Below are 24,588 nucleotides of genomic sequence, written 5' to 3'. Positions count from 1 at the left end.
CATCACAAGAACTACCTCACAGTAACAGTTAACAGTGTAGAGTCCAAAGCCCTTTCCCTAGAGACTCTAGTTCAGGGGGTCTCTTAGTGAGGCTTAGGAAGTAATTCTTAGTAAGTGATCCAAGTCAGTCTCACCATTTGGTAAGTTTCACAAACTGGACCACATGATCATGAGCTGTTGCCTGTCTTCCAGCTCAGATTCTATACTATCTGGATGTTTCAAAATTATGTTCTAAAACTGTGCAAAATTATACTAGTATCACGTTTTCACATTAATTTGCAAAGAATTAATAAACCTACAAGATCAAAAAAACAAATACATCCACCCCCACCCCTTCACCCCAACACCATTCACACCTTTAAATATCAATAGAAACATCCTCCTAGATTCTAGGCAAATGGAACACTGTATTTGGTGAGGAAAAATTTTTCAATATTAAGCTCTCAGCACATTAATATGGAAAGACTTGTGTTACAGGAAGGGAGAACTCGTACTCCTAATGTTTAAGTGAAAATTACACACTGTATTCTTCCCTTAAAGAACATTATCTGATGAGTCTACCTGTTTCGAGTTTTAAAAAAAAATAAAGAAATAGTCTGGCAAAGTCTGCAGCGGCTATAAATCAGCGTGCTCTGCAATACTGGAATACAACTGTTACAAAGCTGAAAGAAACAAAAGGAAGCAAAACAAACTAGGTGGCTCAGAGCCCACAGACTTTAGTTAGGGTTTGCCAGGTACAGCAAGAGCCTCCAGGGCACTTTCTGCTCACAAAGGTAGCAGCCTTTAACTTTTCCTTCCTCTATACTTTGCTTTAGGTGATTTTTCTAAAATTTTCCTAATCTACTAGTGGGATTTACTTTTATTCTCTTTCTTAGATTTATAAGTAACTATAAAGCTTACAAAGAGAAAGGCTGATGGTGGGGCACACGGGGTTGGGGGGTGGTGGGCAGGGCTGTACAGGAGGCTCTATGGCAACCAATTATCACAAAAGTGGCTACAAAAATTGTAAATAAAATCAAGATTAAAACACAAAACTGGGTTTGAGTTAGCCCTGCAACACAAACAGATGTGAGACTAAGAGGGAAACAGGACCGCATACGTTAGCTACTAGTCAGTGGTTAGAGTAAGCCACTAACTACACCGGCAGCTGACTACAACACAGTGCTAGCCCAAAACAGTATCAAAGTGAATCCTGACCTACAATACTGGAAACAGAACTGTTTGGATTTAGGATCATACACATCAGAAATTGACTTACTTTAACGGCAAAAGTGGGGACACCAGCTGTTAGGTATGACATCACAAAAGCACTGGTTTAAGGTGGTGTTTAATGTTTAAATACATTTCTGTGTCTGTTGCTTTCAACAAGCCCTGAGGCAATGTTTTGATCAAACCTCACGCTCAATTAAAATCAAAATGTAAAATCGAGATCAAGGGATCAGCATAATAGAATGGTTAAGAGTATGGGTCTGGTTGTGACACCAACCCCAAAACAACAAATTACTCAATGACCTTGAACACATCATTTCACCTATGCCTCAATTTCCTCATCTGTAAAATGGAGATGCCACCTCAATCAGTTATCAGAAGATTTAAACAAGGTGATTCATGTAAAGCACTAAGCCCTGCACCTTGCAGAGATAAGCACCTTAAGTAACAATAATGAGCTAACTGCAAAATTAGCATAATTACTGTCTTCTAACCTCAAGGAAAGCTATGAGTTTCCTGGTAGCAAAGCCTGCATGCATGCTAAGGTGCTTCAGTCCTGTCCAACTCTTTGCAACCCTATGGAGTGTAGCCTGCCAGGCTCCTCTGTCCATAGGATTCTCCAGGCAAGAATACTGGAGTGGGTTGCCATGCCCTCCTTCAGGGAATCTTCTCCACCCACGGATCAAAAACGTGTCTCTTATGTCTCCTGCATTGGCAGGCGTGTTCTTTACCACTAGCACCAAAGCCAGGCAAAAACTTCTAATCATTAGAAAGAAGATTATTTACATATACTACATAACACAGAAAGGTGGTGGTTGCTTTAGTCGCTTAGTCATGTCTGACTCTTTTGCGACCCCATGGACTATAGCCCACCAGGCTTCTCTATGGGATTTCCCAAAAAAGAATACTGGAATGGGCTGCCATTTCCTTCTCCATGGGCTCTTCCCGACACCCGGAACTGAACCCACATCTCTTGCATTGGCAGGTGGATTCTTTACCACTGAGCCACCTGGGAAGCCACTACATAAAGGCAGCTTTTCATTTCTTTCCACATTACAGAAACTTTGCCCTTCCTTAGTAATGAATAACTGAGGCTAATGATGCAGACCAATATCTAGGAACGGCTTCAACGCAGACATTTTTAATTAGGAAGGATAATTTTCAATCAGATATGGATTAAGGGTCTAACCTGTGTAGGGGAGTTATATTTGGTGTTGTTAGGAGAAAGAAGAAAAGAGAAGAAGTAAAAGTCTTCAAACCATCCCATAAAGCATTATTCAATGGAGAAAAACAGTGGCAGGTTGACTGTTCACATTACTTCATAACTGAATCAGAAAATGAAGAAGGAAAGAAAAATCAGGTGAAATATTTTAACTAACACAGAGGTGAGGTGAGGTGAGGTGAAGTCGCTCAGTCGTGTCCGACTCGTTGCGACCCGCTGCGACCCTGTGGACTGTAACCTGCTAGGCTTCTCCATCCATGGGATTCTTCAGGCAAGAATACTGGAGTGGATTGCCATTTCCTTCTCCAGGGGATCTTCCTGACCTAGGGATCAAACCCAGGTCTCCCGCATTGGAGGCAGATGCTTTAACCTCTGAGCCAAAAAAAGAAATAATGCAGCTATTAGTATGGTTAAAACGGCCACATTCATTTAAAAAAAAAAAAAAAAAAGGAAAGGAAGGCGAAAAATCAATTATTTCAACAGTTTAATCAACAAGCACCCACTCTAGCCTTTTAAGATCATGGCTTAAATTTTCCATTTGCAATCAACTGTCATTGCCCACTCTTCCAAATAAGCTACTAGCATGAATGCACCTTAAATTTACACTGTCTTCTTAAATGAATACATTATTCTGGTTACAGATAAAAAAAAAATCTTGTGCGTTATCTTTTTTTTTTTTTAATTCACAGGAAAATATTATCAATTCAATCAATTTAAAGGATATATTTCAAAGAAAGTACTGTGAGAGGTAATTTGGGGAAAGGGAAAAGTTCCTTGTAAAAATTAATCATTCAGAGGAAAACTGTTCAAGGACAATCAAAACCAAATTTCAAAATAATGCAAATCTTGAGATTTTGAGAGAGGGGCAGGATTAATGAATGGCAAGGGGCAGAACTAAATTCTCAAAGAAAGAAAATAAAAGATACAAAAGTGAAGAGAAGATTTCAGCAGGGAGTACACACCAGTGCTACCAGTCCATCAGCAGATATGCAAAAATTCTGAATAATAAAAAAAATAGAATATATTATCTCTATCAATATTGGGAAATTTAGCAACATAAGGAAAATAAAGTGTTTCAAAGCCATTTTCAAGCATTTCAAGACATTTTTCTGTATTCCACATTCTACTGCAAAATGAAAAAAGAGACTGGTTAGATGCTCTAATTAACAGTTTAGTAGTGAAAGAATAATGCCATCTCCAAAGAAGCTCTGTCACTTAGAGATAATGGACATTTTCTTTTTACTGTTTAAGAATCCAGAAGAATCTCCTTCTGCTTTTAAATGCAAATTACCCCATCTCTGAAGCGCATTCTGCTCTATCTGAAAATTACTGCAGTGTGATCCTGTTCCAGAGAGGACAGCGTTCAGGGAGGAAAATGGATTTAGGACAACTGCATAATCTATGTTCATATCATCACATCCATTGAGCTGTCACCACTTACACCTGGCTTTCTTCAGTGGAGAGACCACTCTCAGTGATCAAAATTCTACTGGAAGAAGGAAAAGTTAGTTTTGAGGACTACTGGTTCATTAAAAGGTTACATACACATTCTAATACATGAACATGCACCCACATCATAACAATTTAAAAACTCAGTATCAAAAACTTGGCTTTCAACTAACAAAGCTAGCTACTTACTGGAAACATTTTTAAAGTCAGAATTTCAGTGATAACAGTATGAGTTGCTGGTTCGTTACACGGTAAAACAAACAGAAAACACCACTATGCAAGAAAGGTGAGCACACCACCCTCTGTACTTCTCTTTCCTGGTAAAGCTCCCTGGAACAGTGAACAATGACTCGCAGACATATTTCCATTTAACATACCAGGTGATCAAGGTTAAAAAGAACACTTTTAAACCAGAAAGTCTCAAGAAATTGACAAACCATAGAGGAATTAATCCCATTGTTAAGATCCAAACTTTCTGCCAAAACCACACTTGGTTTGGGAAATTTTATTTGTTGTTAGGTAAATGTAAACAAACAGTGAAGAAAGCTAAGCAATATAGAGCCTCATAAAAGGTTAACTTATCTCTAGTCTTTCCGAGTTATATATTAACAAATAGCTTTAGTTTAAACAACAACAACAACAACAACAAAACATCTCTTTTCCAGCGAAGGCAAGTCAACTAAATGAGTGATTTTCTTTAGTGATACCTGGCTTATCCCATACCCTATTCTCAAAAGCAGGCCCTAATCTCTCCCACAGGTCACCAGACAACCAGGAACTGAAGCAACTGAAAATGCACTTCCAATCTCGGAAATATCAACTGATTGCTCTGGGTTTAGAAAAGCCATTTAAACGTTCTCCAAATGCCTGAGTTTAGTACATAGCAACCAAATGGCACAGCATGGCATCAACGGGTCCCTTTTTTCATCTACCCACTCAGAATCCCGCAATGAATGCAGCAGATTTCTCAAGGCCAGAGTGCAGGGGGTAAGAGTACCATGAAAATAGGAAGTACCAGAAAATAGGAAGCCTGCTTTGATAGGGAAGGAAGCAAGCCAGGGCAGTCTTGTGGTTTTAAAGAACCTAGAAGCGCTTACTAGTTCAATCCACCCTCAAATCCATGCCACCCTTTCAACTTTACAATTAAAAGAGAGGAGAAATTCCGGTCAACTCGCCTTGGGGGGTTGGTCTGAGGGTAGAGGACTCAAGTAGGGAGGAGGATGGAGTGAGAAAGAGCAAGCCAATGAAAGGATACCAAAATTTTCCCACCTTTCTTAAATTCTTCCAGCATAGCGTCCAACTTGGTGTCATTGAAAACAAAGTGCAAGGGGTGGTTATAAAATTTCGTGATGGTTTTCAGGGGAGTACAGTCATCTGGATCCACGAAGGCCAAGTCTTTGACGAAGAGGAGGTCCACGATGTTGGAGCGTTCCCCCTCAAATACTGGAATGCGAGTGTAGCCGCTCTCCATGATCTCCGACATGGTGTTGAAGTCCAGAATGGCTTCGCCGGTGATCATGAAACAGTCCCGGAGGGGAGTCATCACGTCCTCCACCGTCTTGGTGCGGAGCTCCAGCGCCCCTTGGATGATATTCAGCTCCTCCTTTACGAGGTCATTGTAGGGGTCTGTGACCCGGAGCATCTCCAGCAGCTTTTCCCGGTTATAGACGGTGCCTATCTCCTGGCCCAGAACGCAGTCCAGCAGCTTGCTGACCGGGTAAGAAGCGGGAAAGGTCATCATCATGAAAAACTTGGTGAGAAAGATTGTGTTGGCTCCCACAGCCAGGCCGTGCCGGGAGCAGATGGCCTGGGGCACGATCTCCCCGAAGATGACGATGCCGATGGTGGAGACCACCACCGCCACCAGGCCTGAGCCAGCGATGTCGTCGAGCAGGATGGTGAGCGTGGTGTTGACCAGCACGTTGCCCAGCAGCAGCGAGCACAGCAGGTAGTTGCCCTGCCTGCGCACGGGCTCGATGCGCTTGGCGTAATTCTTCTCCTTCTCGGTGCCGCAGTTCTGCACAATGCGCAGCTCCATCGGGTCTAGGGCCATGAGTCCAAGGTTGAGGCCGCTGAACATGCCCGACAGGCACAGGAGCAGCGAAATGAAGATCACCTGCAGCCAGAAGGGCAGCAGGAACTTCTTTTCCTCCCCCACGATCATCTTGGTATCCTCGCCATCGTGATAAATCCAGGTGGTCTCGGCCCACGGTGGCGGCGGGAGCCCGGCCACCCCGGAGCCGCCCTTGCCCCCGACGGCGCTACCCGCGGACCCCGAGCCGCCGGCGCCTAGGGCTGGCGTGGAGAGCGACGTGCACAGGTAATAGGACTTGCTCTTCTCCATCTTGCGCAGCGGTTTGATCTCTATCTCAATGATGCCCGATGTACGGCGGTTGAGAATGATATGGGGCAAGATGATGATATCTGATGTGCGGATGCCGCAGCGCTGGGGGCCGCTGTCCGGCTCCGGCGGCGCGGGGCCCCCCAGCCCGCGCTCGCCGGGGCTGTGGCGCCGCCGCTCGTGCTCTGTGAATGCAATGCGGGACCATGTCTCGTTGTTGATGTTCTGCCCGTACACCCGCAGCTTGACCCGGGTCCGTTCGCTCACCCGCAGCGCCCCCCCTTCCATGAACGACACGTCGTTTGTGTCCTCCAGCCGCAACCCGATGATCACCGTCTCTTCGTTCTCGCCCACCGCCGTGCAGCCGCCCGCGCCGCAGCAGCAGCTCAGCAGTAGCAACGGCAGCAGCCGCCCCGCCGCCTGCAGGAGCCCCCGGCCGCGGGCGCTGAGGCTGCGGCGCGCCGCCATCTTCCAAGAGGGCAGTGCGGCGGCTGCCTGCCCGCCCGCCATCTTTACTTCGGGTTCACAAGCGCCACAGCCAATCATAGGGTGGCTGCTCCAGCTGCGGCTTCATCCTTCTCAGCCGGCGGCGCGAGCGCAGGCATCGGCCCTGGGGCGAGATTGCAATGCAGTGTTCGAACCCACTGCTCAGCAATCCGCCTCCCTGACTGACACTGACTCGGCCTGGGCCAGCACCGAGACCTCGAGGCTAGCGGGAGGGGGGAGAGGGTGGGGGGAGTGCCAGCGGCTCCTGCGAGAGGCAGGCCGACCAGCCAATCACCAGCAGGTGCCCGCCTTCCCAGCCTTGGGGCTGGAATGGGGGCGTGGCCGTGAGCGGCGCCGCGAGCCAATGGCAAGATAAGTGGGTGGGGAGACGAGAGACAGCGTCCTCCTCTGCACTCTAAGTTTCCAACTGAAAGGCGCGTGACTCTTGTGTATGTGCGAGGGGAGGAGGTGTGGCCAGCCCGGGCCCAAGAGCCAGTCACAGATGACAGCCGTACGAAAAGGGGCGGAGCCCGCCGTCCCGGCTGCCAATGCATAGGGGCCTTCTGCGAGTCTGACGGCTCGGAGGGGCCTCGGTAGTACTCCTGTCCCTAGGGTGGCCCGCAGGACTGATGTTCTGTGGCCCGAGGCTGCCGGCTCTCGCCGGGCCACGCTGCCGGCTCCCGCGTGCTCAGTGCCCGTGCAGAGAGGGCTACACCTTCCTGACTCAAGGTGCACATTAGCCTAAAATGAAGCCGAGGTACCTGCTGCGCCCCGCTTCTTTACTCCAGCACTCCTCTCCGCTCGGGATGAGCGGTGGCTGGTGGGCCCCAACACCACACCTACGCGCTCCGCTGGAGCTGCTAGCTTATCCTTAAGGGACAGATGCCCTCTGCAGCTCACGGTCAGGTAGCGCCACCTGCCGGTAGCACGGGCTCCCTGCAATGCTTTCCAGGTATGCTGCAAACCCAAAAAGGTGTTCAGGAGGTGGGGCAGTTCCTCATCTTCCAAGTTATAAGAATCCCTTCAATTTCTTACTGAAAATATATATTCCCTGGCCCCATTCCATACTTACTGGATGGGTAGGACTCAAGAATCTATTCCTAGTAGGCACTTGGGCAAATCTGGGAAATGGGACAGGGCGGACATCCTAAGCAGATCCATAAAGGCTCATTCTTAAACACACTGACCAAACCCTGCTAGGTTCATTGGTGGCTCAGGAGAAAAAAAAATCTGAAGACCAAGGACTCCCAAGCCCCTCTGTATCTGGAGGAAACAGAGTAGCCAAACTGGTTTTTTTTCTTGGAACTTAAACATCCAAAAAATTATTTCCATTTTTTCTATGCTGTAAGCACATTTTCCTTTCTGTAAAATTTTTATTAATTTCTAATAAGATATAACTGCAAGGGCCTCCTCACTGTTCTATCCTCTTCTACACCTGTCCCCTTCCCTTCTCAACCCACCAGCCAGAGTAGTTTTGTTAAATAAGCCACTGTCCCTTCTTTGTTTGAAACCCTACTCTGGCTTTCCACTCATCACAGTAAAAGCCACTGGCAGCTACAGTATTGACAAGGGTCTAAAAGACCTACTGCCCCCCTCCCCCCGCTCCCTGCATTCTTCTGTGCTCCAGCCAGATTCTCCTGGTTATTCATTCTCTCTAGGGATGCTCCCTTGGGGAGCCTGTACACCTGCTGCTGTTGCCTGTGCCTGGGACTCTCTCCCCCAGATGTCAGCACAGAACCCTAGTCTACCTCCTTCAAGACTGTTTCAAGTCCATCTTTATAAACCAGTGACCAAACAATCCCTATACTCCATCCTTACTGTATTTTCCTTAATTTGGTTTAGATCTGTCTCCTCCTAGAACTTAAGCTTCCTAAGGGCAATGATTTTGTCTGTTTTATTCATTGCTGTGTCATCAGGACCTAGAAGAATAGTAGATGCTCAAAACAGTACTTGTATTTTTAAAAATGAAAGAATTTTTATTCTAAGTGTTCCAAATAATGTCCCCAACTCTAGTTTCCAGTTCTTCACTCTCTCTTTTTTTTTTTTAATATAGTTGACTTCTCTCTTATATGGAAGAGGACTGAAGGTCTGCATTCAGAGCTGCTATGAAGGTGATTGCAGCCATGAAATTAAAAGACTTACTCCTTGGAAGGAAAGTTATGACCAACCTAGACAGCATAGTAAAAAGCAGAGACATTACTTTGCCAACAAAGGTCTGTCTCGTCAAGGCTATGGTGTTTCCAGTAGTCATGTATGGATGTGAGAGTTGGACTGTGAAGAAAGCTGAGCGCCGAAGAACTGATGGTTTTGAACTGTGGTGTTGGAGAAGACTCTTGAGAGTCCCTTGGACTGCAAGGAGATCCAACCAGTCTATTCTGAAGGAGATCAGAGCTGGGTGTTCTTTGGAAGGAATGATGCTAAAGCTGAAACTCCAGTACTTTGGCCACCTCATGCGAAGAGTTGACTCACTGGAAAAGACTCTGATGCTGGGAAGGATTGGGGGCAGGAGAAGAAGGGGACTACAGAGGATGAGATGGCTGGATGGCATCACCAACTCAATGGACATGAGTTTGGGTGAACTCTGGGAGTTGGTGATGGACAAGGAGGCCTGGCGTGCTGCGGTTCATGGGGTCGCAAAGAGTCGGACACAACTGAGCTACTGAACTGACACTGAACTGATAAAGGTTCCTTGCTCATCAGGTATTTTTGGTTCATTTTGGTGCTTTTTTGTTGTTGTTTTGGGGGGTTGACTGTGTGGCATGTGAGATCTTAGTTCCCTGACCAGGAATCGAACCCAGGCCTCCCGTGGTGGTAGCACAGTTTTAACCACTGGACCACCAGGGAAGTCCTAACCCTTCAGTTTCTGATGCTGCTTCCCGCACCCACAATTCTCATACTGGTACATCTGAAAAACAAGCTTAGGTTTTTAAAAAAGCCCTGATTCACAGACTTGGCATGTGTTTACAAAAATAACACCATCAAGGTTTGGAAGAAATGTTGAGCTTTGGGGGAATATATGACAAAGGTTAAGGATAGATATGGTCTTCTAAATGAGCTGATTAAAACCACAACTGTTTTACCTTCATTGAAAGTGTGAGCACAAGTCTGCTTAAGGGAGCTAAGAGGGAAGATGATTAAAGGCTCTTAAATGCTGAACGCATACCTTTGGAATAAGAGTGCGGAGAAGAGGGTGAGGAGAGGCTTGCCAAACCTACAGACATCTCCTGTGCATTTCAGAGAAAACTAGAATAGTCAGGAAAGTGGCATTCAGCAATTTAGAAGCAAGTTAGAAGTTCACAGCAAAATGTCAGAAAGCACCCAGTAAGACAATTTACAATATAGAACAAAGCAAGCTCAAATTTACACACAAGTTCAACAATTCCCTGTGTGAATTTAATGTTCATCCTAGATGTGAATGCGGGGGGTGGGGATCATATTCTCCGTGAAGGAATTCCCTGGCGGTCCAGTGGTTAGGATTTTCCTGTGCTTTTACTGCTGAGGGCCCAGGTTCAATCCTTGGTCAGGGAACTAGGATCCCACAGGAGGTGCTGTGTGGCCAAAAAGCAAATAAACAAAAATACATTCTCCATGTACACCCAAGACACAGAGCAATCTAGACACCCTAGCCAAGTAATTTTTCCATAGCAAGTGGGATCCTGCTTCAAGTTTGGAGGCTTTTTAGCTGGCCTATCCTCTCTTTAGTTAACAGGGGCCTGTTAATACAGACTTGACCTTCAGGAGCTTCCCAGTCTGTCCATCTGGATGAATTGAAGGCAGGGGCAGCACCTACTTCTCAGGATCTCTTTTTTTTAAATCTGGCAGAAAAAAATAAAACCCTGAATTCTGAACATGTTTCATCTCCACAAAGAGCTACAAAAGGCTCAAGACTGCTTACTGGTTGCTACGGATGTCTAATCCTAGGTAGGCTCTGACTCTGACCTTCCACACCTCCCTAGGTAAAGCAGAACCTCCTAGCAGATACCTTCCCTAACTTACCCTCTCTTGCTAGAATCCATCACTGGGTCCTCCAGGGGTAAGGCACCTGTTCAGTTCCCTCATTTGCCAGGAATATGCTCCCCTGTCTGCAGGTTCAGAGACAGGAAGGCACTGTATCCAGACCTAGAAGTCTTTTCAAGTTTGATTTTAAAGATGGCAAGTAGAACACCAAATGGCTCTCTGTGCATTTGGTTTGTCAACATAAAGCTCCAGTTTTATAGAGAAACTTTTTCCCCCAGAAAAATGCCTAGTTGTAGAAAAATGTTCAAAATGACATTTTAATCTCACTGAAGCACTGGGTCTTTTGAGGAAAATCAGGAACTGGGTGATGCTGGTGTTGCCCAAACTTTCCCTCCAATCAAATCTGCTCCCCTTGAAGCAACGCTGTCCATGTGTTTAAAGACACAGAACTCTTTTAGCTCAAATGAGAACTCTTCACAACAGAGGACCAACAAAATAAAATCAGCAATGCAGTTTACCTTCTCTAGAGGGCTTTTCAGGCTTTTTGTTTCAGGCTTTCCTATTTCCCTCCTTTTCTGGATACTTTCTGGACATAGTCACTGGGGTAAAAGAGAAGGGAAAACATGACTTTTTGATAGAGTTGTGAGAAAATATTCCTCCTTTGAGAAAGACCCAAGCTCCTCAGGAGAGAATCCCTGCCAATGGTGGGTGGCCCCCTGCCACTTCTTTTTTTTTTTTTTTTTTGGCCCCCTGCCACTTCATGTTCTGCTGCCTCCTCCCTCCTCACTGCCCTTCTCCTGGCCCCACCCTCATGGTGCATTGGACAGCACCCCACCTACTCCCCTTCTCCCAGGGAGCTTGCCCCTCCTAAACCTCCCGTGGTGTCCTTCCTCTGCTCTAAGTCTGCTATTTGCCCTGCCCCCCTACACCCCCACCCCCCCTCGTCCTCCAGACTGCCAGGCCCTACAACTGTGGGACTGTCTAGAATCTTCTAGCATGTTCTTTCTGACTTCTGTATCACCTCAGTTCCAATCTCCAGCTCAGTCTTGGACAAAGTTGTAAGAGATGTTCTGTGCTCCACTATCCCTATAATTGTGACCAAAACATTCAACCCAGGTTGAGATTTTAGGTTTTAAAATGTTGCTCCCTATGAATATTGCCCATTCAAATATCTAAACATAAAAACCACACTTGGGGAGTGAGGAAGATGTGGGAGGTAAGGCAGACTCTGATAGGAGGAAGGTAACTATGAGACCACAGGACTGCAGGAAAAAAAACAGATCCTGCGAGTCCAATTCTGAGCCCTGGATCTGATACCCAAGCTCTAATCTTCAATCATGCCTCTAGACATAAAATGCTAGTTTTTCCATATCAACCGAGTTCATTTGTATGGTCTTTTTTGCAAATCATTTGAAGTTGCAGCAAAACTCTACTCCAGTAATTAGTCAGATCTCCACATATAGACAAATAATATGCCAGGCATCAGTGGGAAAAAATTCTGCTCCTATTTTTAGTTCCCCTGAGATATTTGTTTTATTTGAAATACCACTACACTGAAGATTTAACGTACTTCTTCCCATTTATTAATACCACATCTCAATTCTCTGCTTTCTCTTTAAACTTTAAGTGTGTGTGTCTTATTTCTCACCCCATTTCTTTTTTTCTCTTTCATTCATTTTTTCCCTCATTCAACTCAGAGAGATTGCATTTCTAAATAAGCACTAGGAATTGTGTGCTAGGCATTGTGGACCTAGAGGTTATCCCAAAAAACTTACTAGTAAGGACATCAGGAAACATGTACTAAATAACTACATACTGCAGGGTGGAATATCAAATGTCTTTAAAAGAAATACAGATACAGTGGAGGAATTGAGGGGAGCTTCATGGTCAGTTGAGGAACTTCATGTGTCAGTTGCTCAGTCCATGTACAACTCTTTGCCACCCCATGGAACCCGCCACCCTCCCCTATCCATGGAATTCTCCAGGCAAGAATACCAGAGTGGGTTCCCATGTCCTGCTTGAGGGGATCTTCCCGACCGAGGGATCGAACCCATGTCTCTTACATCTCCTGCACTGGCAGGTGGGTTCTTTACCACTAGCACCACGTGGAAAGCCTCATAATAAACATCATAAAGGTGCATAAATGTATAGTAGCTGACCACATAATTTATTGTTTAAAACAGAACCTGTTTTGGAGTAAAAAATAAAGGTACTATTAATAACTAACCTAGTTTGAGGCTAACTGGGACAGTCCCAGGCAAAGATTATGTTGACTTTGTAATCTTTTATAATGGTAACAGGAACCACACCCTCATTGAGAAAACTATCTATCCCTTTCGGATCACACATGTTCTTTACCCTACATAGTGATCCTTGTGTGTGTGTTAGTCGCTCAGTCGTCTCCAACTCTTTGCAACCTCACGGTCTGTCCATGGAATTCTCTAGGCAAGAATACCAGAGTAGGTTGCCATTTCCTTCTCCAGGGGAATCTTCCCAACCCAGGGACTGAACCCAGTTCTCCTGCATTGCAGCCAGATTCTTTAGCATTTAGGCAGGCAGATTGCTTACCGTCTGCACTACTATAGTGATGCTTGCTTTTGTACTAATCATTTCCCGTCTTAATTCTATATTTTAAAATTTTGGGATCACCTTTAGGAGAGCAAGGACAGACCTTCTGAGGCAGTGGTGCCAGAGTCAGAAGAGCCAGGTGTAGCCTTGATTCTAACATTTCTTAGACTGCACTCCCACTGAGAAAATCATTAAATACCTGCAGCCTGTTTTCTCCTATGTAAAATTAGAAAAATCAGCATTATGAGGGAGGTGTAAGGGAGTTCTTTTCAGAAGAGAAACAACTTGGGATATTTGGCATTCTTTATATGCACACAAAGCAGTGAATTTTCCTCCTCCCCAGGAGAAATCACCATTTGTGAAGGGCTGCCTGGGCAGGGTCCTGTTACATTATTGAAAAGCAGAAATACAAACACCTCCTTTACAACATTTCCCTAGTTAGAGCCAACTGAAAGGAATAATAAGGTTAATAAGAAAAAGAAAAGAAAGACAGTTAATAAAAGATTAACTATTAAGCCTAGAAGCCACACAAATCCTTCTGCGCTCCCTCTGCAAAACCTTTCCTCCTGAGCAACTTGACATTTTGAGGCTTTGCTTTCCTGGGGATGCTCATCTCATATTCAGAGAGACACTGATGTGATGGAAGCCTGTTAACTCAGAACAGAGAATAAACCATCCAGGTCGCCTCACCTGACACAATCAAGCTCCGAGTTATATGTCAAATTACCATAAGCAGCTCCAGCACTCTTCGGTCCCCCTCTGTGAGCACCCCTGCCCAGCTCCACGTGCCCTTCTTAGCTTCTGCTTGTAATGAATTAAATATATGTCAGAGTCATAGATTAAGCCAGAGGCCAGCCATCATTTGAATTATAATGGGGGACATACCCTCACTTTTAATTATGATGAAACTGTGCTAAATTCCAGTCCTAAAATGGGGCGCTTTGCCTACAGGGGTCAGCAAAGTTGACTGGGTAGGGACGATGCCTAAGGGGACATGCCCTGTGTAACAGGGAAACCAGTATTCACTGGGGCCATGGCAGCTGTGCAGAAATGCAGGGTCAGGTTGCCAATTTTTCAAGAGAAGCCAGAAATTCATAGTTTATGGAAAACCTTCTGACTTATAAATGTGGGCAACTAGTTCAATTGTTTAAAATTCTGTGGCTTCCCCAGAATCTAGACCCATTAAGTCTGTTTCTGAGATGGAAGGGAACTTACGCAGAGTTCAAAACCTCATTTTACAGCTGAATCCCATTTCAAAGTGAATCCCAAAGTGGACAAATGATTTTCCAAGGGGAAAGTGACAAATTCAGCAGCAGAACCAGAACAGAACACCTGTCTTCTGTCTCCTGCATCCCTTTCCTTCCATGAATGAGGTTAGTGGCTTCAGGCAAAGTGAGCAGACTCAAGTCTGGCTTACAGAGCACCCAGAACATCATCCATTTGCCATTCCACTTATTCTCTCTGGCTTCTGGACAGTGAATAGGACGCATTCTCTCCTGTTATATGAGGCAAGAAGCAGAATGCTTCTGTTCCCAGTTGATTTTCCCCTCACCTAGAGCCTGTCGCTGTGGTAGGGCTTGGCGTCATGAGAGGACGGGCTAGCACTCCCATGCCTATTGGGGAAGGGGACTAGGATGGTCGACAGTCCAAGACAAGCAAGGCTCACTCAGCAGGAGAAAATGAAGAACAAAATTTACGTTCACATAACACTCCCACTAACCTCAGTGGGAGCTGTGCTTACGGGAACTGCAGGATCAGCAGTTAAACAGAAACTGGAATGAAGCAGGAAAGCTCAAGTTATAGGTCATTATTAGGACTGTCTAATTCCAGCTTCCAATTTACAAAAGAGTTCACTAGGGAGATCTCCCTCTGCTGACTCAGGGCAAACCCTACAAAAGAACCCCGGTGTAGATCCAAATGGTGGTGTGTGTACAGCTGAAGAAACGTGGCAAATCAGAGACGTGAGGAAAGATGCCAACAAAGTTTAGAAAATATGCCTAGTTGCTTTTGTCCTGTTGGCCTCCAAGGTGCATAATATTCCAGTGTGAGGAATCGGAGCCTGGGATGGTGCCTGGTAAACAGCAGGTACTTAATTAATATTTAGTGGCCAAATGAAAGTGTAGACTGAAAGAAAAATGCAGAGTTGAGCTGAGTTTTATTCAGGGTCTTACTAAAGACTCTAGCTTGGGAATCATCCCCTCCATAGCTCCGGGGGTACTGCTCCAAAGAGACAGGGGGGAAAGTCAGTATAAAGATGACTTTGGCTAGGGAATTGGCGCAGGAAAGCATGCATCTCAGTAAAAGGTTACTGTTAATCCAGAGGAACAGGTATCTCAGTTAATGATTTTAGTGCTTTTCTATGTATGTGAAGATACAAGAATCCAGGCTCATAAAAGTTTTTCTTGAGATCTGTGTAACTGTCTAAGGGAACTGTTCTGCTAAAGTACAGAGTGCTTCATCCTGTTTTTCATCCTTGACTCTTTCCAGGGTGCGCTGTCATCAGTGACTGAAGTAGCTGAAGACTTGATCCTTGCAGAACCTGACAGCAAGCAACATTCTTTGACTTAGAAAAAGAGAAAAAAAAGGATAGGAGGTTCACATTTCTTGCTGGACTCAGGTAACAGGCCTCTCATCCTAACAGGACAGAACTAGTCACTACGTTGGCTGCTTCCTGGGAGCCATCAAAGAAAGGCCAAGAATCAATAGGAGGAGAGGGTTCTGCTGCTGTCCTGGCACAAAGCCATGACCTTGAAAGCTATGTGTGGCTCAAGGCGGGGTGGGAGGAGGGGCCCAGCTCTGGCTGCGGCTGGGCCTCCCCTAGTAGGTAAACGGAAAAGCCTCTGCAGGCTTCCATAATTTTTAAATAAATCCTCCTCTGTGATAATGAAGGACTGAAAATACTGTATTTGATACAATAATCAATTAAGGAAAAATCTGCTCCTTAAATTTTTAAGTCCAGTATCTTTTGAAAAGGATTTTCAGTGAGGGAAGAATGTTTCTATGGTTCTACTGTCAGTAAATATAATGTTAAAATGTATTGAATGATTGCAGATGGTTAACAAGTCTTTTTTTTTTTTTTTTTTGATGGGGGTGGGTAAATGGGTCATCCCTACAATTCTTTAAACCTTTCTGTATATTTGAAAATGGTTACAGTAAAATGTTGGAAGTAAAGCTGCCTACAGTCAAAAGACCTGCAGGCAGCTTCATAAACCATGTTCTGGCAGCAACAGGAGCACTTGTCCTGACATCACATGCTTGCAGCAACCACAGGGATCTAAACATGTGCTCTCTCAAAGAACTTCATACAAATCAACAAAGGCATGGGGATGTGAAATGATTCTCTCAAGGCCAAAATGCTAAATGGCAGAGTTGAGAGGGAAAAAAACTAAAGCATCTGGCATCAACTTTTGCCCTTAATTATCATTCCATACTGCCTCTCACTCTCATAAGGGTCAAATATTCCTAGCTGTCTATTTCATCTGTTTTTTTAATACTTACATATCTGTTTATGGCATTTTTCTGGGTAAAACACATCTAATTTTATATTGTCTAATATATATCTCTTCTAGGTTCTAGATCAAATACAATTCTTAACATGCATAAAGTATGTTACTCTTTGAAAAGAATAATGTGAATTTCTAGCCTAATCTCATTACTCAACCTCTTTCGGAGGAACTAAGAAGTTCAGAATGACAAGCAAAAGGTTAATACTTCATCCTCCTAGATTTGTGTTGATGTTGTTTAGTTGCTAAGTCATATCCAACTCTTTTGCGACCCCACAGACTGTAGCCCACTGTAGTTCCTCTGTTCGTGGGATTTCCCAGGCAAGAATACTGGAGTGGGCTGCCATCTTCTCCTCCAGGGGATCTTCCCAACCCAGGGATCAAACCCATGTCTCCTCCATTGGCAGGTGGAGTCTTTACTGCTGAGCCACCGGAAGCCTGTCCTCAATTTAGAAATGCCAAATAAACCAAATTGACTGTGTGGATCACAATAAACTGTGGAAACTTCTGAAAGAGATGGGAATACCAGACCACCTGACCTGCCTCTTGAGAAACCTGTATGCAGGTCAGGAAGCAACAGTTAGAACTGGACATGGAACAACACACTGGTTCCAAATAGGAAAAGGAGTACGTCAAGGCTGTATATTGTCACCCTGCTTATTTAACTTCTATGCAGAGTACATCATGAGAAACGCTGGGCTGGAAGAAGCACAAGCTGGAATCAAGATTGCCGGGAGAAATATCAATAACCTCGGATATGCAGATGACACTACCCTTATGGCAGAAAGTGAAGAGGAACTAAAAAGCCTCTTGATGAAAGTGAAAGAGGAGAGTGAAAAAGTTGGCTTAAAGCTCACCATTCAGAAAACGAAGATCATGGCATTTGGTCCCATCACTTCACAGCAAATAGATGGGGAAAGAGTGGAAACAGTAGCTGATTTTATTTGGCGGGGGGGGGGGGCTCCAAAATCACTGCAGATGATGATTGCAGCCATGAAATTAAAAGACGCTTACTCCTTGGAAGGAAAGTTATGAGCAGCCTAGACAGCATATTAAAAAGCAGAGACATTACCAACAAAGGTCCGTCTCGTCAAGGCTATGGTGTTTCTGGTAGTCACGTATGGATGTGAGAGTTGGACTATAAAGAAAGCTGAGCGCCAAAGAATTGATGCTTTTGAACTGTGGTGTTGGAGAAGACTCTTGAGAGTCCCTTGGACTGCAAGGAGGTTCAACCAGTCCATTCTAAAGGAGATCAGTCCTGGGTGTTCACTGGAAGGTCTGATGTTGAAGCTAAAACTCCAGTACTTTGGCCACCTGATGCAAAGAGCTGATTCATTTGAAAAGACCCTGATGTTGGGAAAGATTGAGGGCAGGAGGAGAAGGGGATGAGAGAGGATGAGATGGTTGGATGGCATCATCAACTCAATGGACATGAGTTTGGGCAGGCTCCGGGAGTTGGTGTTGGACAAAGAGGCCTGGCATCTGCGGTTCATGGTGTTGCAAAGAGTCGGACATGACTGAGCTACTGAACTGAACAACTGGTGTCAAAGAATAGCTTGGTGTGTACATGGGGGAAACCCATGCAGTGAAATTGGATATTGAATACTGTATATTATGTAGTCCTATGTCCGGCTTCTTTCGCTTAGCATAGTATTTTGTTCAGCCGTGTTGTTCATGTGTCAGCAACTTGTTCCTTTTAAAGATAAATTTTACTCTATTGTGTGGATAAACTACATTTATTTGCTAGATGATTGCAGTTGTATTGCTTTTAAGTTTGGGGCTATTATGAATAATACTCCTATGTATACTTGCATAATTGTCTGTATGGACATATGTTTTCATTTCTCTTGAATAGATACCTAAGAGTGAGATAGCTGGATCATATTTTGTTGTTCAGTCACTCAGTCGTGGCCACCTGATGCAGAGAGCTGACTCATTGGAAAAGACCCTGACGCTGGGAAAGATTGAGGGCAGGAGGAGAAGGGGATAACAGAGGATGAGATGGTTAGATGGTATCACCGACTCAATGGACATGAGTTTCAGCAAACTCTGGGGGCTGGCGATGGACAGGGAGGCCTGGCGTGCTGCCATTCATGGGGTCGCAAAGAGTCGGACATGACTGAGTGACTGAATTAAACTGAATAAACCAAATAATCAGAACACCATATGTTGTCATCATTTACTGTTGCAGGACCATCGAGCACTTATGAATAGCAAAGTAGGCTTAAACCCAGCTGTACCATTCTAAGTAATACTGTCACTGAAGTAGGTTATGGTTGAATAGATATTGAACTCTACAACGAAGAAAGCACTGTTTAGAATCAAGGTCACACAGATGCATCAGCCTTGAAGTATACCCCCAGCCCTTTCCTCAGTTTGTAGTAGTAAGTCAGAGTCTATACCTGAACCCATTCAGAAATCTGAGAGTTTTTCTATTTTGTACAGCTCTATTAAAAGAGGGTTCATGTCCTATAAATTCATTCCAACGTTTTAGAAGACATAAAAATTTTCCTACCTCTAACAAAAAAACTCTTCAGTCATGTGTGATCCCCCCTTATTCTTTCTGCACTGAACTCAGAGCAACTAGTTGATATTTGCTTGTCAAAATTCTTCATTGCTTGAAGGTTGTTATTTAAAAACTGAACCATCAGCTCCTGATGACCAGGGCCTTGGCTTATATATGACTTACACATTCTGCCCCTAACAAAGTCTTCAACTAAAACTGGTCTTCAATTGGTCTAATGATTCTTGAAACTTCCCTTAAGGTTCTTAATTTCTAATGATGCAACCATCCTTGAAATCTTCAACAATCCTTGAAGACTAAGGAAAGAAGAATCCCTCAATCTTCTTCTTTAACTATGGAAACTAGGACTAAACCTAATACTTTCCTATAGGTTTAACTAGGGAATTTTATAAAGGAAAAGAAAACCCACCATTTTTACCTCTAGTTTGTCTTTTAAAAAGTATCAAATTGTTTTCCTGATCTGGTTAGGATTTACTGCATATGGTCACCATGTTGTCTTATGTTAGGGTAAACTGAAGTCAAAAAAATGAACACTTGGGTTTTTTCTTCATTCAATTGCACATTGGAGGAAAAAAACTGATATAAAAGACCATTATCTCAAGAGCACTCCTACCAAATTTGATTTGGCAATCTTTTGGCATGATTCGAATGATTTCAGTAGCAGCTTTGTTTAATGAGCACACATGGTGAAAAGTCGAAAGGGTTCTATGCGGGTCAGAAGGAAGATGTTTTCCCTGAGACTCGGCCAACTCTCTTTTCTAAAGCCTTCCTTGCCCATGGGCCAAGCTTCCCGACTGCTGCTCAGTTCCATTTCTGACCACCAGGTGGCACCAGAATCGGGTAAGAGGAAACTGGCTTACCGGGTCTTTAGGTGATTTTGATGTAAACCTTTAAACTCATTTATTTTTATCTAGAAATCAGTGGACTTCTGCCACTTGTTCTTTTGCGCGGTATGGGCTATGGGAAAGGGTGGGTTAAGACGTGTAACTCATTCTTTCACCTCCTGCGCACTGTCTTCTGGTCAGCTGTTGTTTTAGGAGCATTTCTTTGCACTGCAGCAGCCACCAACAGCGGGGGAGCTTCTGGACTCCGCACTGTCAGACCTCCCTGCAAGCTCAAATGGATCTGTGATCACATCCTGTCAAAAGACAAACCAGGACGAAAGGATAAGTTAAAGATGTTTTGACAGACACTAGCATTTCAGCTGGACTTAACGCTTATTTCCTACAAGGAGGACACAATTGTACAGTTCTGCGGGGTCTGGGAGCAGCATCAGTGACTCAGTTATCAAGGTGGCTGTCTTTTCCTGAAGTTTCTAATCAAGTTATCGCTATTTTCAAGGTAAATTTCATTTAAAGCTTCTGAAAGGTCCCTTTTGGGCCAGAAGAGTTGATTTTGCTTTATTCCATGGGATTCCCGTTTGTTTGTGCCTCTTACCTTTTTAGAACTGAGCTACTGACATGCTGGATCTTCTTCCCTTCCCTTACTCTAATCTCTAGAAATGTGTGCAAGAGAAGAAGGGAAGTCCCAGAGACCAGGGCCCTCATTAGCAATTGCTGATATTCAGATGTTGAGATTGCCAACCACAACCAGTAAGATTTCAGGGCAGAGTAAGTGGAACTTTCAAAAGATAAGACAGCAGTCTTTATTTTTCCTCCTTTCACCTTTTAATGAGATACTTCTACCAGCAGTCCCAACAGTCAGAAAATCCAGGCACAAGACTGCACATCAAGAAGATGCACAAGTCACCTTATTAATGAAAATGAATTCATTAAACATGATCTTACACTCATTATTTGTTGGTGGACTGCAACCTACAAGTTACAAACAAGTTTTTTGTTTGTAACTGCAAACAGAAAGACTGGAGAAGGAAATGGCAACCCACTCCAGCGTTCTTGCCTGGAGAATCCCAGGGACAGGGGAGCCTGGTGGGCTACCATCTATGGGGTCACACAGAGTCGGACACGACTGAAGCGACTTAGCGGCAGCGGCAAACTGAAAGATGTACAAATAATATCAGCACCACTTCCAAATGTCTGCAACCAGCCCGAAGAGCTCTCAAAACTTGAAGGAACTAGAAGGTGGGACACCCTGACAAGCAGTCCTTTCCAGCACTAACTGTGCTTCTATGAAGTATAGATATAGAGAGCTAGTGCAGCATACTGGTTAAGAATGTCAGCTCCAGAAATAGATGTAGGTTCAGATTTACTCCTTTCTAGCTGTGTGACCTTGGATCAGCAAATTAATCTCTCTGAGCCTGTTTCTTCATTTGTAAAATGAAGAGAAGGAGTATTATGAGGACTAAATGATGAGGTGCCTTCAACATATTAACTGTTTGATAAAGATTAGGTCCTCTAGACTACAACACGGAGAAGGCAATGGCACCCCACTCCAGTACTCTTGCCTGGAAAACCCCATGGATGGAGGAGCCTGGTAGGCTGCAGTCCATGGGGTCGCTAAGAGTCAGACATGACTGAGCGACTTCCCTTTCACTTTTTACTTTCATGCATTGGAGGAGGAAATGGCAACCCACTCCAGTATTCTTGCCTGGACAATCCCAGGGATAGAGGAGCCTCATGGGCTGCCGTCTATGGGGTCGCACAGAGTTGGACACAACTGAAGTGACTTAGCAGCAGCAGCAGCAGCAGACTACAACAAAATCACTGTAGACAGTGATTGCAGTCATGAAATTAGAAGATGCTTGCTCCTTAGGAGTAAAGCTATGACAAATCTAGACAGTGTATTTAAAAGCAGAGGCAGCACTTTGCCAACAATGGTCTGTACAGTCCAAGTTATAGTTTTTCCAGTAGTCATGTATGGATGTGAGAATTGGACCATAAAGAAGGCTGAGTGCTGAAGTGTTGATGCTTTCAAATTGTGGTGCTGGAGAAGACTCTTGAGAGTTCCCAGGACAGCAATATCAAACAAGTCAATCCTAAAGGTAGTCAACCCTGAATATTCATTGGAAGGATGGATGCTAAAGCTGAAGCTCCAATTCTTTGGCTACTTGATTTGAAGAGCCAGTTCATGGGGAAAGACCCTGATGCTGGGAAAGACTGAGGACAGGAGGAGAAGGGGGCAAGAGAGGGTGAGATGGCTGGATGGCATCAATGACTCAGTGGACATGAGTTTGAGCAAACTCTGGGAGACAGTGAAAGACACGGAAGCCTGGTGTGCTGCAGTCCATGGGGCAGCAGAGAGTCAGACACAACTCAGTGACTGAACAACAGCAACATGATCATGTGATTACTCCCAGGACTATTAACTAGAGCAAGACCGGACACAGCACACATCCTATCTGCATCACTATAGATGCTGCAGGGTTTTAATAATTCTTTTAAATAGCAAAAGACACTTTGCTTGTCAGGATTAAAAAAGGAGGAGGAGGAGAAGAAAAAAGAAAAACAAGGACTCTCAAAAACCGTCATTATGGAGTCAAGTCCCAGAAAGAAGCAGCACTTTCATTCTTCTTCTGCACCAACTGATAAGATGACAGAAATACGAGCAATTCCCTACATGCCTCCTGCTTGTGGTTCTCAGGAATCTATCACAAAGGTCTTCTATAAAAAAGATAAGAATGTCCTCCTCCGAAAGCCCAAGGCTGTATTTCTAGGACACACAGCTGCTTCATTCTTCAAATCTTCCTTCAGTGTCAATTAGACCCGTTTCAGAAACATGGAACTGATGGCACAACCGTAGGCTGAAAGAAGTCAGGCGAGAGAGATGGGAGATGGTTCTGATAAACCATTCCAAACGCGGAGAAACTGGCATTCCTGCCAGAGGTCAGGCACATCAGGTACTGGAGAGCTCTGCTGGCAGAAAATTACCTCCTGCAGAAGCAAACACATCTAACTACAGTTTCCCAGCCAGAGTGGCCTGGGGGAAAGATTCTGTTTACTTGTAACTAATCCTCTGACAGCCTTCAGAACCTGACAGGATTCAGGAAACCAAGTAAAGGAGAATAGAATGATGAAAGTATTTCCAGATAAACACTGATTTTGACCAGCAAGATTTTGTTATCAGTGAATGACCAAGCATTTCAAAAGACCAGGAACACATTCATGAAATGCAATGGGCTGAAAAGTCAAACTTCAAATATCTCTACTTTTCCCTCAAAAATTATTCTTCCCTCAAAAGCAGAGTGCTCAAGAGTCAAATAAAGCAAAAAAAAAAAAAAAAAAAAAAAAACATAAAATCACTTTTTACCTCTAGAGATGGCTTCTACACTTAGCTCAGATTATGCCACCATGGAATTCCCTAATAAGCTTCACTGCTTGGGGACTTCTCTGGTGAATAAGCATCCACCTACCACTGCAAGGTCATGGGTTTGATCCCTGATCCAGGAAGATCCCACATGCCTTGGAGCAGCTATGCCCATGCGCCACAACTCCTGAGCCCACATGAGAAGACCATGCACCAAACCAAAGAGTAGCCCCCCTCACCGCAACTAGAGAAAGCCGGTGCAGAGCAACAAAGACCCAGCGTGGCCAAATAAAAAAAGACTGCCTGGAAATTCCCTGGCAGTCCAGCGGTCAGGACTCGGTGCTTACTGCTGGAGCCCAGGGTTCAATGTCTGGTTCGGGAACTAAGATCCCAGAAGCACTGCGGGAAGAAAAAAAAAAAGACTGCAAGGTAACAAAAGGTGGAGGAAAAGGCACAAGAGTTACTTGTTTATCAATGTTTTTGCCCCATGTATCTAAAATTTCTACAAAATATAAAGAGCAGAAAAGTGAAATTTTTGAAGAGTATAGAAATTCTGAGCCAGGAGAAAGGGTACATGAGAGAATGATGAAAGAATCCTGCAAAGAGGGTCAGAATTCAAACACATAGAACACAGTTCCAAGATACCCAGAATCTTCAGTTCAGTTCACTTCAGTTCAGTCGCTCAGTCGTGTCCGACTCTTTGCGACCCCAAGAACAGCAGCACACCAGGCCTCCCTGTCCATCAACAACTCCCAGAGTCCACCCAAACCCATGTCCATTGAGTCGGTGATGCCATCCAACCATCTCATCCTCTGTTGTCCCCTTCTCCTCCTGCCCTCAATCTTTCGCAGCATCAGGGTCTTTTCCAATGAGTCAGCTCTTCGCATCAGGTGACCAAAGTACCGGAGTTTCAGCTTCAACATCAGACCTTCCAATGAACACCCAGGACTGATCTCCTTTAGGATGGACTGGTTGGATCTTAGTCTTCAGTTGGACCAAGAATCTTAGCAAATAAAAATCCATAACCATAACTACCTCTGTTTCTTGAGTATGTTATTACTTGCCAGGCATTCCCTAACATTTACATGTATCATTCCATTTGACTTTTACAATCTGAGGAGAAAAG

The 24,588-nt window shown here is 44.4% G+C and overlaps 2 protein-coding genes and 1 long non-coding RNA gene across 9 annotated transcripts in view; 1 reads left to right on the top strand and 2 right to left on the bottom strand.

The window, feature by feature from the left end:
- The window catches only part of CNNM2 (cyclin and CBS domain divalent metal cation transport mediator 2), a 174,001-nt gene extending 167,104 nt beyond the window's left edge, over positions 1 to 6,897 (bottom strand). For both annotated transcript variants that reach the window (XM_004020152.5, XM_027960515.2), the window contains exon 1: positions 5,150 to 6,897. In XM_004020152.5, coding sequence (XP_004020201.4) covers positions 5,150 to 6,767 — 1,618 coding nt within the window. In that variant the 5' untranslated portion in view covers positions 6,768 to 6,897. The remainder of the gene's footprint in view (positions 1 to 5,149) is intronic.
- On the top strand, positions 5,054 to 24,494 carry LOC121817599 (uncharacterized). Its single transcript, XR_006057600.2, has 3 exons — positions 5,054 to 6,200; positions 8,761 to 9,407; positions 15,720 to 24,494. It is a non-coding gene; the product is annotated as an uncharacterized LOC121817599 (long non-coding RNA).
- Positions 8,663 to 24,588, bottom strand: part of AS3MT (arsenite methyltransferase) — a 28,114-nt gene continuing 12,188 nt past the window's right edge. For 2 of the 6 annotated variants that reach the window (XM_027960511.2, XM_060405168.1), the window contains one exon: positions 18,901 to 20,397. In XM_027960511.2, the coding sequence (XP_027816312.1) occupies positions 20,293 to 20,397 (105 nt within the window). In that variant the 3' untranslated portion in view covers positions 18,901 to 20,292. Of the gene's footprint in view, positions 11,264 to 15,368; positions 15,796 to 18,900; positions 20,398 to 24,588 lie in introns of those variants that run through there. The other 4 variants (XR_009598131.1, XM_027960513.3, XM_027960512.2 and 1 more) reach the window with 4 other exon arrangements.

This window comes from Ovis aries, chromosome 22 (assembly GCF_016772045.2).
Source record: "Ovis aries strain OAR_USU_Benz2616 breed Rambouillet chromosome 22, ARS-UI_Ramb_v3.0, whole genome shotgun sequence".
Classification (NCBI taxonomy): domain Eukaryota; kingdom Metazoa; phylum Chordata; class Mammalia; order Artiodactyla; family Bovidae; genus Ovis; species Ovis aries.
This window is presented reverse-complemented; position numbering and strand designations above follow the sequence as displayed.